The sequence below is a fragment of the Mya arenaria genome, chromosome 11, assembly GCF_026914265.1.
Source record: "Mya arenaria isolate MELC-2E11 chromosome 11, ASM2691426v1".
Taxonomy (NCBI): Eukaryota; Metazoa; Mollusca; class Bivalvia; order Myida; family Myidae; genus Mya; species Mya arenaria.
The window spans coordinates 3,174,872-3,187,858 of record NC_069132.1 but is presented as its reverse complement, the minus strand read 5'-3'; the positions used below and the strand labels follow the sequence as shown (position 1 = coordinate 3,187,858).

General features: G+C 35.4%; 2 protein-coding genes and 1 long non-coding RNA gene across 4 annotated transcripts; all 3 read right to left on the bottom strand.

The window, feature by feature from the left end:
- Window positions 1–569: 569 nt before the first annotated feature.
- On the bottom strand, window positions 570–3,833 carry LOC128208934 (uncharacterized). Of its 2 annotated transcripts, none has more exons than XR_008256920.1 (4): window positions 3,519–3,833; window positions 2,916–3,074; window positions 2,542–2,672; window positions 570–2,096 (listed from the first exon to the last, which is right to left on the bottom strand). It is a non-coding gene; the product is annotated as an uncharacterized LOC128208934 (long non-coding RNA). The 2 variants fall into 2 exon arrangements; XR_008256919.1 differs by having other exon boundaries at window positions 2,935–3,074; window positions 3,519–3,816.
- Window positions 3,834–6,014: 2,181 nt separating this feature from the next.
- Window positions 6,015–8,669, bottom strand: LOC128208925 (uncharacterized). Its single transcript, XM_052912645.1, has 5 exons — window positions 8,369–8,669; window positions 7,684–7,982; window positions 7,208–7,322; window positions 6,619–6,725; window positions 6,015–6,287 (listed from the first exon to the last, which is right to left on the bottom strand). The coding sequence occupies exons 1-5, from the start codon at window positions 8,667–8,669 to the stop codon at window positions 6,075–6,077; spliced, it is 1,035 nt and encodes a 344-aa protein (XP_052768605.1). The 3' UTR covers window positions 6,015–6,074.
- Window positions 8,670–8,789: 120 nt separating this feature from the next.
- LOC128208926 (uncharacterized) lies at window positions 8,790–12,207 on the bottom strand. Its single transcript, XM_052912646.1, has 2 exons — window positions 12,073–12,207; window positions 8,790–9,816 (listed from the first exon to the last, which is right to left on the bottom strand). Exon 2 carries the CDS (start codon window positions 9,805–9,807, stop codon window positions 8,797–8,799), a length of 1,011 nt encoding a protein of 336 aa, XP_052768606.1. The 5' UTR covers window positions 9,808–9,816; window positions 12,073–12,207; the 3' UTR covers window positions 8,790–8,796.
- Between the last annotated feature and the right edge of the window lie 780 nt (window positions 12,208–12,987).

Below are 12,987 nucleotides of genomic sequence, written 5' to 3'. Positions count from 1 at the left end.
GCAGTGACACGGATAAAATATATTGACTAGATATTGCGTACCTCCTGTCTATTACAACCGCTAAGAAGTGACCGTGTTTACATATAATGGCTAGATATGGTCAAACCTCCTGTCTATTACAACTTCTAGGCAGTGACACAGTTTACATAACGTGGCTAGATATGTTCATATCTCCTCTATTATAAACTCTAGGCAATAACACTGTTTACATATAATGACTGGATATTGTCATACCTCCTGTCTATTACAACCTCTAGACAGTGACACTGTTTACATATAGTGGCTGGATATGTCTATACCTCCTTTATTACAAACTCTAGGCAATAACACTGTTTACATATGTGTCAATGCCTGTAAAAAGGGGTACAAAGGTGCAAAAATGACATTTGCTCTTTTTGGTAGTTATTTATAGAGTACATCATTAGAAACAATTTGGCGAAAATTTGAGGTCAAAATCTTAAGTACTTTTGTTGTTATGACGATTTAAAGAAGCACAGGAGTCGATCAATTTATTGATGAAAGTGTCAAAAAGTGGCATATTTTTTTAGATAAAGAAATGAAACAACTCATGTATTTTTATGTCTTTATATAATTTGTAGTTATATATCTTACACAAAATAACATATTATTGAACTGGTGACAAAATTCTTGTAAAATTATGATTGAAGTTTTAAATGGCAATCAAAATGTTACCATGACAACCACAATACAATGCAATTCAATATTAAACGTAAAAGGGATCACACACGCCGCTCTTAAAAAGTACTCAAATGACCCAAGCATTGGCAGACACTTTACAAATATATTTAAAAAAAAAATATTCAAAATGTTTAAGACTTTTGTTGCTATGGTGATTTAAGTCCAAAGGGGGTCAGTGTACAAAATATATTCTATTATCGAAATATGAAGAAAATGTACATCCATAAATAGGTATTTTCATGTATCTATGCATTTTATAGCTATGCTTATTATACACATTATAATCTCACTAATGGACAATCCTGTAATAAAAAACAATAAATGTAACAAATATACACAGAAACATTGCCATGGCAACAAAAATACAAAGTAGTGTATTTATTGTCTCTGTACATGTGTTTGAATCATTATTTCTTAAAATATTATAAGTTTACATAATGCAATATTGTATTTATATGTATAAAACATATTACTACACTAAGAAACAAGTTGTAACCATGGCAACCACAAGTATCAATTTTCAATACATTACATGTACAAATCAATTCTATAAGAAAACTTAATGACAATAAAAATTGATGATATTAGCATAAAAAAATATCACTGCATCATTTGTTAATTGTCAATATTACTGTTATTTGATGAAAAAGGATATTAGGGTTCTAGCAAGAGTTATGGAAGGTTTCTGCACCCTGTTCTTTTTTGGAAGCACCCGTCATGAAGAGTAAGATTGGCAACCTCCTGCCTTCATAGAATTAAAAGCTTAAGACTGTCAAATATTGATTTTGTTTTGATAACAACTTTATATTCACAAGATTATAAATACACACAGGCTTTAAATATTTGGCACTTGAAACCTAATAGTACTTCAATTAAACATTATACAATATTCCTAACATTTTCTGTAGCATTCAAAATGTTAAAATTCTTCACAGCTAAATGAAGGGTGTCCTAGTGACACATGGAAACCTGTATCTTTTCTGTGGCTCCCTGTCTTTCTTTAACCTGGCTAAACCTCTAAGAGGTTTGTTTATATAGTAACAGTAAATGTCAGCTTCTAATTTCTACAGATTTCTTATACTGAGAAATAATGTTATTACTTATTTCTGAATGTCAAACACTAGTCCAAACAAACAGCTCTAAAAAGTTAATTAACAGGTTGTACAGTTTGTTCAATGCTTTGGTTGAGACTGTCTATGGCACTCTGTCTTTTTCAATGTCTAATCTGCTGTACTCTCTGATCTTGTCATGTTAATACCACTGCCATTCAAGATCCATCCCCTTGATGCAGATTTTGGAAAGGAGTTCAGGGTACACAACTGCTCTGGTTTTCATCAAGGTAAACTACACCCTCACCGATGCAGCAAACCTGCACTGCACAAAGCCAGGCATGTTTGCTGAAAGTATGGATTGATAGAAATTATGTCTAGTTCAGTCATATTTTGACATCACAATAAAACACACCAAAAAACAAACTTATATAGAGATCAAGATATCATGCCAGTGTTTTGACAATGGGAGGAGTTACTTGGCTAGTTAAAACAGTGTTTATTTTTGTTTAACATTGTTGAAAATTTAAAATGTAATACAAAAATAACATACTTATGAAATTTCACATATACATTCTTCCTCTGGCAACAGGTATGCAAAGATGTATTTTATCAATTTCAACAGTTATTGAGTTATGGTCAAGGTTAATTTGTTTACATGTAATTGACAACAATTAGAAGGCTAACGCTGAGATGAATACTCTTAAAAATCTAGTGCTCAATTCTGTTAGGTAAGTATTTTCAAAATTAAGCATTTTACTTTAGGGCTTAATATGAAAAATTTATTATCTACCTGCTAAGACAAAGTGCCAATTTCGGCTTTTCTTTTCCAAGCCATGGACTTGAAGTAGTGATCATCATGCTCACAACAGTGTCTGCTCCCTTTTAATTCAGTCTCATCGAAGAAATAAACTGCTTGTTGTCCTGCAACATTTGATACACATCTTTATTTTATACATGCTATTTTGTTTATCTAAAATATTGCATGATTTCAAAATAAAATATGGAAACCAGTTAGATATTCGGTATAACACAATATGTCTTCTGATTACGTATAACAAGGTTGTCATGTGTGCAACCAAAAATCTTCTCCTTGCTTGGAAAAAGCTGTCAATTAACAACCGTTTATTAATTTGTGAACTAAAGTTATAAATAACTAAAATATACTCGAGTGCTCTGCACATACTCCAAACTACGATGACACCGCATTTCCATCAAGTTTTGAACAATATTGGACCAATCGGTTGGGCATGATTGGGGAAGAAGACTGGCAGGCAATGTCCCAACTGTAATGGAGGGGGCCGGGCAGGTAACATGGATACTGTCCTGAAATAAGATAGCAATATGATGTTATGTAGAGCACTGTGATCTCTCGTCAATTCATTATTGTTGTTATAAAAACTCATAAACAGATTTCAATTATCTACAATCTTATCGTGGACAGGTTGAGTTTTTCTAGTAAATGAAGGTCATTCATAAGTTACACAAATCCTTATTAAAATGTCATCAGTGTCGTTGACATGTACATCGGGAACACTTTACTCCCATGACTACAAAAGCATATGACTCGGTATGATGAGAAATTTATATAATTATACAAGTTCATTCATTATTATGGACAATGTGGTATGGAAATTAAATAAAACCGCCAGTTCAAGCCGTTTGTTTACTTCCGGGTTTATGACAATTGACGAATATTTCGCCTTTTTCTATATCATTTTAACATAATAAAATTTAATATTAAATGTATACAACTGCAATGATATTTACCTGTCAAAACTCGACAGAAGCATCCTCGAAAAGCAGCAAATGAAGACAAAAAACGTATATGTTTGAAAATTTCTTGTTTGTCAATTACTAACCGGAAATTACGTATATGCATAAGGGAGATAACCTTGTTGTTATTATACTCGTCGCTATCGGTAATATCGTTGTCGGAGAATATGTATATTTTATGGATGCAATTTAAACAATTGTTGTACGTTAAAATTTATAAATCTAACAAAGAAATGGTCACTTATACCAATTAAAGTCAGTGAAATAAATCAACAACACTTTAAACACGTTTTTCTCGAAATTGAAATTGCCGACTTTGTACCCCTTTCTACAGGCGTCGTTATATTATAGTGGCTAGATATTGCCATACCTCCTGTCTATTACAACCTCTAGGCAGTGACACTGTTTACATATAGTGGCTACATATGGCCATACCTCCTGTCTATTACAACCTCTAGGCAGTGACACTGTTTACATATAGTGGCTAGATATTGCCATACCTATTGTCTATTACAACCTCTAGGCAGTGACACTGTTTACATATCGGCTAGATATTGCCATACCTCCTGTCTATTACAACCCCGTGGCAGTGACACTGTTTACATATAGTGCCTAATTCTTGCCATACCTCCTCTCTATTACAACCTCTAGGCAGTGACACTGTTTACATATAGTGGCTACATATGGCCATACCTCCTGTCTATTACAACCTCTAGGCAGTGACACTGTTTACATATAGAGGCTGGATATTGTAATACCTCCTGTCTATTACAAACTCAAGGCAGTGACACTGTTTACATATAGTGGGTAGATATTGCCATACCTCCTGTCTATTACAACCTCTAGGCAGTGACACTGTTTACATATCGGCTAGATATTGCCATACCTCCTGTCTATTACAACCCCGTGGCAGTGACACTGTTTACATATAGTGCCTAATTCTTGCCATACCTCCTCTCTATTACAACCTCTAGGCAGTGACACTGTTTACATATAGTGGCTACATATGGCCATACCTCCTGTCTATTACAACCTCTAGGCAGTGACACTGTTTACATATAGAGGCTGGATATTGTAAGACCTCCTGTCTATTACAAACTCAAGGCAGTGACACTGTTTACATATAGTGGCTATATTTTGCCATTCCTCCTGTCTATTACAACCACTAGACAGTGACAATGTTTACATATAATGGCTATTTATGGCCATACCTCCTGTCTATTACAAACTCTAGTCAGTGTCACGGTTTACTTAAAGTGACTAGATATTGTCATACCTCCTCTCAGTTACAACTTCTAGGCAGTGACACTGTTTACATATAGTGGCTTGATATTGCCACAACTCCTGTCTTTTACAGTCTCTAAGCAGTGACACTGTTAACATAAATTGGCTAGATATGGCCATACCTCCTGTCTATTACAACCTCTAGGCAGTGACACTGTTTACATATAGTGGTTAGATATTGCAATACCTCCTCTCAGTTACAACTTCTAGGCAGTGACACTGTTTACATATAGTGGCTAGATATTGTCATACCTCCTCTCAGTTACAACTTCTAGGCAGTGACACTGTTTACATATAGTGGCTAGATATTGTCATACCTCCTCTCAGTTACAACTTCTAGGCAGTGACACTGTTTACATATAGTTGCTAGATGTTGCCATACCTCTGTCTGTTAAAGCCTCTTGGCAGTGACACGGTTTACATATAGTGGCTAGATATTGGCATACCTCCTGGCTATTACAGCCTCTTGGCAGTGACGCTGTTTACATATAGTGGCTATATATGGCCATTACCTCGTCTATTACAATCTCTAGGCAGTGACACTGTTTATATATAATGACTAGATATGGCCATTCCTCCTGTCTATTACAACATCAAGGCAATGACAATGTTTACATATAGTGGCTAGATATTGCCATACCTCCTGACTATTACAACCTCTAGGCAGTAACACTGTTTACACAAAGTGGCTAGATATTGCCATAGCCCCTGTCTATTACAATCTCTAGGCAGTGACACTGTTTACAAATAGAGGCTGCATATCGCCACACCTCCTGACTATTACAACTTCACTGATATTGTAGCTCATATGTAGCATCCAACCGAAATAATAAACATGGGTCGTCGTGGGGGAACTACTTCTTCTCTATCACCATCAAGATGTACTCTGATAAGCAAAACAATATTTACACTAAAGTTAACATGGGCGGATCCAGAATTCGACGTTAGAGGGGGAGTTACTTTGGTGCGTAACCTTTTGACTTGCGCCCATTGCTCAGAACCGAAATTTATTTGTTTTAAATTTATAGTAGGGGGTTTTGGTTTTTGTACTCCCGTTTTTAATATTTAACAATTTATAGTTTGATATGGTGCATTTTTGGCGTATTTTGTTATATTTTTTCCTACATAGAATTTTTTTTCTTTGAGGGGCGGGGGTGCCGGGTGAGCCCCCCTGGATCCGCTAGTAGTTTAAAAGGCTTAAAACAGTTGAAATGATCAAGTCTTTATTGCACATCAATACATGAACATACTAAACTTTACTAAGAATCACCTCGGACTATGTAATAAAACATTTGAATAATCCATATCATCACTGTCTTTCATTTCTTCGGCATAGTCTTTTGCTGACTTGTCAAAATGATCTTTCATATTTTTAGCTGCTATTTGCCTGTCTGGTTCAATGTGGTTAAGGAGAATTTTCAATAGATCCATTTGTTTTTTAAGGACACAGTAGATAAGCGGGGTCCTTCCAAATTTGTCCTGAAGAAAACAAACACACAGTAGTTAAGTTAAGTACATAAGTTATTATGTTAGCAAATGCAGCAGTTAAATAAAACGGAAACAGACATTGAATTAAAACCAAAGACCGTTTCATGAATCTTAATACATGTAGCATTTTCTCTAGGATAGATTTTCAACAGTGCTGTACTACTGTTGTAAATCCCTCCTTGGAACAAAATTGCACCTATGTTTCTTGATAAAAAGGCCCACTGTGTCTGAAAGACAGACGTGATAAACAAAGCTCAGCAACTGAACTGCTAGTGAACAAGTTTGCACAAATCTTGAAATTCCCTAACTGTGTTACACATACCTGCGATTGATAATTAGCTCCCTTTTGCAGTAGTTTTTCCATTACATCCCTTCTAGGAATGCCCTTTTCTTTTTGGGCTATAATGGCACAATGAAGTGCTGTTTGTCCTACAAAGAAAATGCCAATAGTTCATTGCTATTTTAGGGGTCTTACTGTTATAAAAGCCAGTTAACATGTAATGAACATTAAAACACAGATCTGAAAAAATGGCTATAGTGCAGTACTTTCTCGTTAAACTGTGCAGTTATGTAAACTGACAAATCAGAAGTGTTGGTTAATCGAAAAAAATCGTAATCGATCATCGGATCGGAAATAATCAAAATGTTTTTTTCAATATGAAAATATTATTGTTTACTTTAGCATATTCTATTAAGTAAATATTTTAAAAACTGAATGACAGTTTATAACTCTTGGTACATTCATGCCACCAACTTTAATATGTGATGTTATATCTCAACAAATGTTGCTATATATATATACAGAAAAAAAATCATCATGGCCGGTCATAATCGGTTATCGCAGATATTGGGTGCCTATTGACGATTATTGAATCATTACAACACATATTCTAAGTTCTAATAAGACTTACCGAGACCATTGTCTAAATCTATAAAGATTTTATCAGCTTCTAGAAGTGCTAGAAGGGTTTTTGTAGTCCCAGACATGGCCGCATGGTGTATGGCCGCAGACTGCTCATCGCCATTCTGAGTTGAATGCAATTCAAGATTTTGAGTACATGTTGGCATCTGGAGCCGTATTCAATAATCTTACTTTAGAGGAGGTTAAAATATAGTATAATCTGAGTGTTTTGATTTGTAATAAAAATATTTGGCCAATAAACTGAATTAAATCACTGAGGCATGTCTAAGGATAAATATAATACTTATATAAGTTATATTAAATACGGTCCCTGACATATGTCTAATATACAGTAAAAACAACGTCATTTGTACCAAGTATTCTTAAACCTGAAGTATAACAATACAAAACATCGATATGTTGGGAGGAAAGAAATGGCAACATGATCTGTATCAGTTCATTTTTACTACAATTTTAATCACTCACCTGGGCTTTGATATTTGGGTCAGCACCGAATTCGATCAAAGTTTTTACAACCTTGTCATAGTCCAGTCGTACAGCGCAATACAATGCAGTTTGATTCTTCTTGTTTTTTCTATTGATGATGTCGATCATATGCTCCTGTTTAAGCCGCTTTAGCAAAGCTTTTAGAAGATAATGATTGGGTGGGTTTAGGCAGGCGTATCCATGAACAATGGTGTCTCCTTTCTCTGGGACCTCATACTCTAAATCTCCTGTAGTGAGTTTGCTGACATCGCGCCTAGCCTTCGCCTCTTTCTGTACATCTGAAAGAACGGATACGCCTTTAGTTCTTGACTACATACCCAATTAATGCTGAGGCTGACTTTTACATTATTCACATTGATAACAACATACCACTATATTTACTTTACTTTTTTCATACATTTACATGCACATAGGTTTATTTCATATATACAACATGTCATTCTTACACATGCATAAGGTCATTCATGTTTGTATTTATACATAAATCAAGTTCACACAGATCTAAGTCACACAATATTACTTTAAAAAAACTGAGAATGCTTAATTTGAAATGTATTTTGGACACAATGTCGAATGCTGATAATGACAATTTGGATCTGGATGGGTGCTTGACAGCATAACGTTAACACGTATTTAAGATAAAAGATAACCAAACTTTACTCACTTTTGCCAACACTTCGTGTTGAGGGGGCACGCTTGTCTCTTGGAACAGGACTGTGTTTAGGTGTCGACTGCAGTCTTTGGGTTTTATTTGCATTTTCCGATTGCAGTGGCTTCGGTAGTATAGGCCTAATTGGCTGATTATGTGTGTAATGTGACAGTTGAATACGAGGTTGATTCTGTTGAATTGGCTGTATGTCTAACCGGTTCAGTGCTATTGGATATGATTGAATATTCTGCTGCACTGGCTGACTATTCACCGGACTCGCTGGGTAGTACTTGAGACAGCACTCTGGTTTCCGCATTGCATAAGATCATGAAAGGAAGTCACTGTGTTGCCTCTTGAAATCTCATTTATACTAGAAGGTATATTGTAATGCGTTTCTTGCATAGGTAGTTTTGGACAGATATCTGAATTAAAGCTAGTTTGTTTTAGAACTGGCGTACCCATATGTGCAGCAAAACAACCTTGTGCCCAACTGCTGTCATTTTGAGCTTTTTTTGTAGATCCGAACCGAATCTAGTCGAATCGATCTGGGTTGATGTAACATTTGTATTGAATGTCGAAGAAAATGGTGGGCAAATCTCCAATTGTGAATTTTGGTTTAGCATATTTCCAACATTTACATTTTGATAAATGGCAGGAGTTGGTGATAGCAACAAGGGGATGTTGTCAGGCTTTTCAAAGAAAGACTCCTCTTGGTTTTTTCCCTCTGCATTTGTCAAGTTGGATTTTTGCTGTAATCTAATATCATCACGCTGTAGATACTCTACATAAGGATGCAAGTCTGAATCACTTGTGACACCAGATTGTGCTTTGCTAACGATATCTTCGTTAATAAGTTCATCAATAAGTTTTAAATCATCACTTCCGTCACCAAAATTGAAGTCTTGACCAAACGCAAAACTCATTGTAGGACATGTTTTTTCAGAAAAACAGTTTATCTCTGGACTTGGTGTAAAACTTGGTGAAGGAGAAGAGTTGATGCCTTCAAAAGTATGTGTGGGAAACAAAAGCTCATCAATAAAAGACACATCCTCGTTTTCAGTACCAGTATTTTTGCTCGTCTGATTTTGTTGCGACATATAAGACCATGGATTTATATCAGACTGTGTATCGGGTAACAAGTTACCGCGTGGATGGGCATTACTATACTGTTCTTGCATATCAATAATTTCATCCGCGATAGACAGTGACCCTTTTGATCGAGTTTGGCTAACACGGTATGGTGTTGACTGTACACTTTGTCTGTTTTTCCTAGTTGGACCACGTGGTGCGAGGCTGCTGTCTGACAATAAGCTTGTTTTTCCATCCAACGATAGTGAGGAAGATTCTAGATCGGAAAGTTCTTCTTTATTGGGGTTTATACCACGCCGGTCGGGTTCAATTTCTAACTTCCCTATCTGCTCGACAATCACATTCAAGTCCGGTTCAGATGTCATTTTGGTGGTCTAAAATGTGATAAAAAAAGGATCAAGAATGGTGTGTCTCCAATATTTATATCGAATAACATCACTTAGTCGTTGTTAAAAGCCAAACTGTAAACAAGATGCGGATGTACTTAAATATGTGTTATCTTCATAAACTACATTAGCTATACGTTTGATTACTCCTTTTATTATTATGTTCAAAATGTCAACTCCCTTAATCAACTATATAGGGTCCATTGAACTTAAGTAGGCTTAAAAATGAAGTGTGTGCTCTAATATGTAGTTTTAAAACCCTTAAAGTTTATACTTAAGATTTCTTTAACGTCATTGCCGAATAATGACAATAAATATTTTACATAAAGCCTAATAAAGGATACATATAAGAATTGAAAACGCCTAACTATCTTACCTGTTTTTGGACAATATGTAACCCAAACTAACATAAAGTTTGTCTGATTTTTAATCAAAAAGCATTTGCATTTTTGTCTTATTTGAAATTGTGCCACCGAGAAACCACAAGCCATTGTTGATTAGGTAGTATGTGCCATTTTGACTTAAAGACATACTTATAATGTCAACAGACCTTTCCGAAATAAACTGCAAATGCTTTTTGATCCAAAATCTGATAAAAAAAATATATGATTTCGTTAAATTTGCTCAACTCCTAATTACACCTGAACTTGTTGCAACAGATGTATGCATTATGCTTGCTAATTATTGAACCTTAAAACAAAATACAAAATTAAGATTTAAAATATTAATTTGTTTTGTCCTTCGATCGACTTTTTCACTGTGGAAGATAACTTACAATAATGCATATCTCAATAGTTTGAAAAGAAGCCAAAAATTTCTTAAACCGTTAGTAACATATAAGACATAAAACATCCCATATTCGACCATAAATAAGAAAACTACGATCAGACTGCCTTCTTATTTCACTTGGTTAAAGGCATTTATGCAAAATTTGGCTCATTCCAAGACGAAAACAAGAGGGCCATGATGGCCCTTAAACGCTCACCTAAGCAAAGGGCCACATCTCTGTGATAATGCATTAATAAAAATGTTACAATTTTAAACATATCTTTACTGATGACGATGCCTTGTTTTATATTTGTAAAGGGTCATGCAATGAAGTTACCTGTAAAGTTTCATAGAATTTGGCCTGGCAGTTTCAGAGATTTTTATTTTTTAAAAGCAAAACAGTAAGTCAGCCATTTTGTTGTTGTTGTTGATCAATCTCAATGCCTTGTTGTATTTATGTAGAGGGTCATGCAAAGAAGCTTCCTGTAAAGTTTCAGTGAAATTGGCCTGGTAGTTTCAGTGGAGATGTTTTTTAAAGCAAAATAGTAAGTTGGCCATTTTTTGTTGTTGGTCAATCGCGACCCCTTGTTGTATTTTTGTAGCAGGTTACCCAAGGTAGCTTCCTGTAATGTTTCATTGAATTTGGACAGGTAGTTTTAGATGAGATGTTTTTTTTAAGCAAAATAGGAAGTTGGACATTTTGTTGTTGTTGTTGTTGTTTTTGATCAATCGTGACCCCTTGTTGTAAATTCGTAGAGGGTAAACCAAGAAAGCTTCCTGTAAAGTTTCATTGAATTTGGACTAGTTGTTTCAGAGGAGATGGGTTTTTTTAAGCAGAAACAGGAAGTCAGCAATTCTGATGTAGTTGTTGTTGTTGATCAATCGTGACCCCTTGTTGTATTTTTGTAGAGGGACACCCAAGGAAGTTTCCTGTAAAGTTTAATTGAATGTGGACTGGTAGTTTTAGAGGAGATGTTTTTTTAAAGCAAACTAGAAAGTTGGCCATTTTCTTGATGTTGTTGTTGTTGTTTATCATCGTGACCCCTTGGTGTATTTTGTAGAGGGACACCCAAGGAAGCTTCCTGTGAAGTTTCATTAAATTTGGCCTGGTAGTTTCAGGAGAGATGTTTTTAAGCAATTGTTGACGGACGGACGACGGACAAAGACCGATCACAATAGCTCATCTTGAGCACTTCGTGCTCTGGTTAGCTAAAAAGTAATAAAAAGTTGTCAAAACGGTCAGTCTGTGAGAGTGTTGTTTTAACAGGGCGTTATATAATGTTCATCATACCCGATTAACGTTTCCAGCTTTGATAAAATAAAATAAAATACTACGTATTAAAAGAGAGTTAAGGAAGATTATTACTAAGGGCATACTATAAAACACTTACAGACTGATGATGTCAGAGCTTTTGTAAACAACTGATTATCAGTTAAGTATTGTTTACTGTTAGTTATGAGATTGAATATACTTACAAGATTTCAATACTTCAAGATTTATTTAGATCATGGGTTATAACAACCATGTGATCAGAACAATAACACCTTAAACAGGAGCAGTCAATGTATTAACGAAATCGAAAGAAGGAATTTCCATATGATTAATGTTACTATTTAAAGGCTGGTGTATAGACAAATCGGTAGATAGAGTAAAACGGGTTTTCACGTCAGTAGCTCTATATGTCTCTTTATAAAGAAAATAATAAGAATATATAAACATAATTAGTACTTAGAATAGCATTTCATCGATAGCGTATCATGGCCAATTGATATTATTTGCAACACCACTACAAAACAAAGTTTAGGGAGTGGTGTGGGGTAGAGTTGGTCGGTCTGTTCGTCGAAAGGTCGGTACGGTCGGTCATGCTCTGACAATAACATACATTACCAGTTCAGTTAAACTTTGAATACATACCGCTGTTTTTTGACTGAATAATGGTCCGTTTTCTACGGAATGCCGTTAGGGCCATCGCCTATGAATGTGTTGATCTGAAACGCGATACTCGATAGTACGATGATGAAAACCGCGGCGAAATCACGAAACTACGATGGTGAAAACGCGATAGTACGATGATGAAAACGCGACAGTACGATAACGAAAACGCGATAGTACGATGGCGAAAACACGACAGTACGAAGACGAAAACGCGATAGTACGATGATGAATACACGACAGTACGGTGATGAAAACGCGATAGTACGATGATGAAAACACGACAGTACGATAATGAAAACGCGACAGTACGATAATACGATGATGAAAAACGCTAAATCACGATAATACGATGGTGAAAACGCGAAAGTACGATGGTGAAAACACGATAGTTTATTGCATTATCATAATCGTACTGTCGTATTATCGCGTTTTCGTTATCGCACTGTCGCGTGACC

Bases quoted from the DNA above. Each gene is read 5' to 3' on its own strand.
- LOC128208925 (XM_052912645.1), bottom strand. From the start codon at position 8,669: ATGCGGAAACCAGAGTGCTGTCTCAAGTACTACCCAGCGAGTCCGGTG. The intron at 7,983-8,368 runs GTGAGTAAAGTT...CCGTTCTTTCAG, and splicing joins AACACGAAGTGTTGGCAAAA to ATGTACAGAAAGAGGCGAAG. The intron at 7,323-7,683 runs GTGAGTGATTAA...CATTCAACTCAG, and splicing joins ACCCAAATATCAAAGCCCAG to AATGGCGATGAGCAGTCTGC.
- LOC128208926 (XM_052912646.1), bottom strand. From the start codon at position 9,807: ATGACATCTGAACCGGACTTGAATGTGATTGTCGAGCAGATAGGGAAG.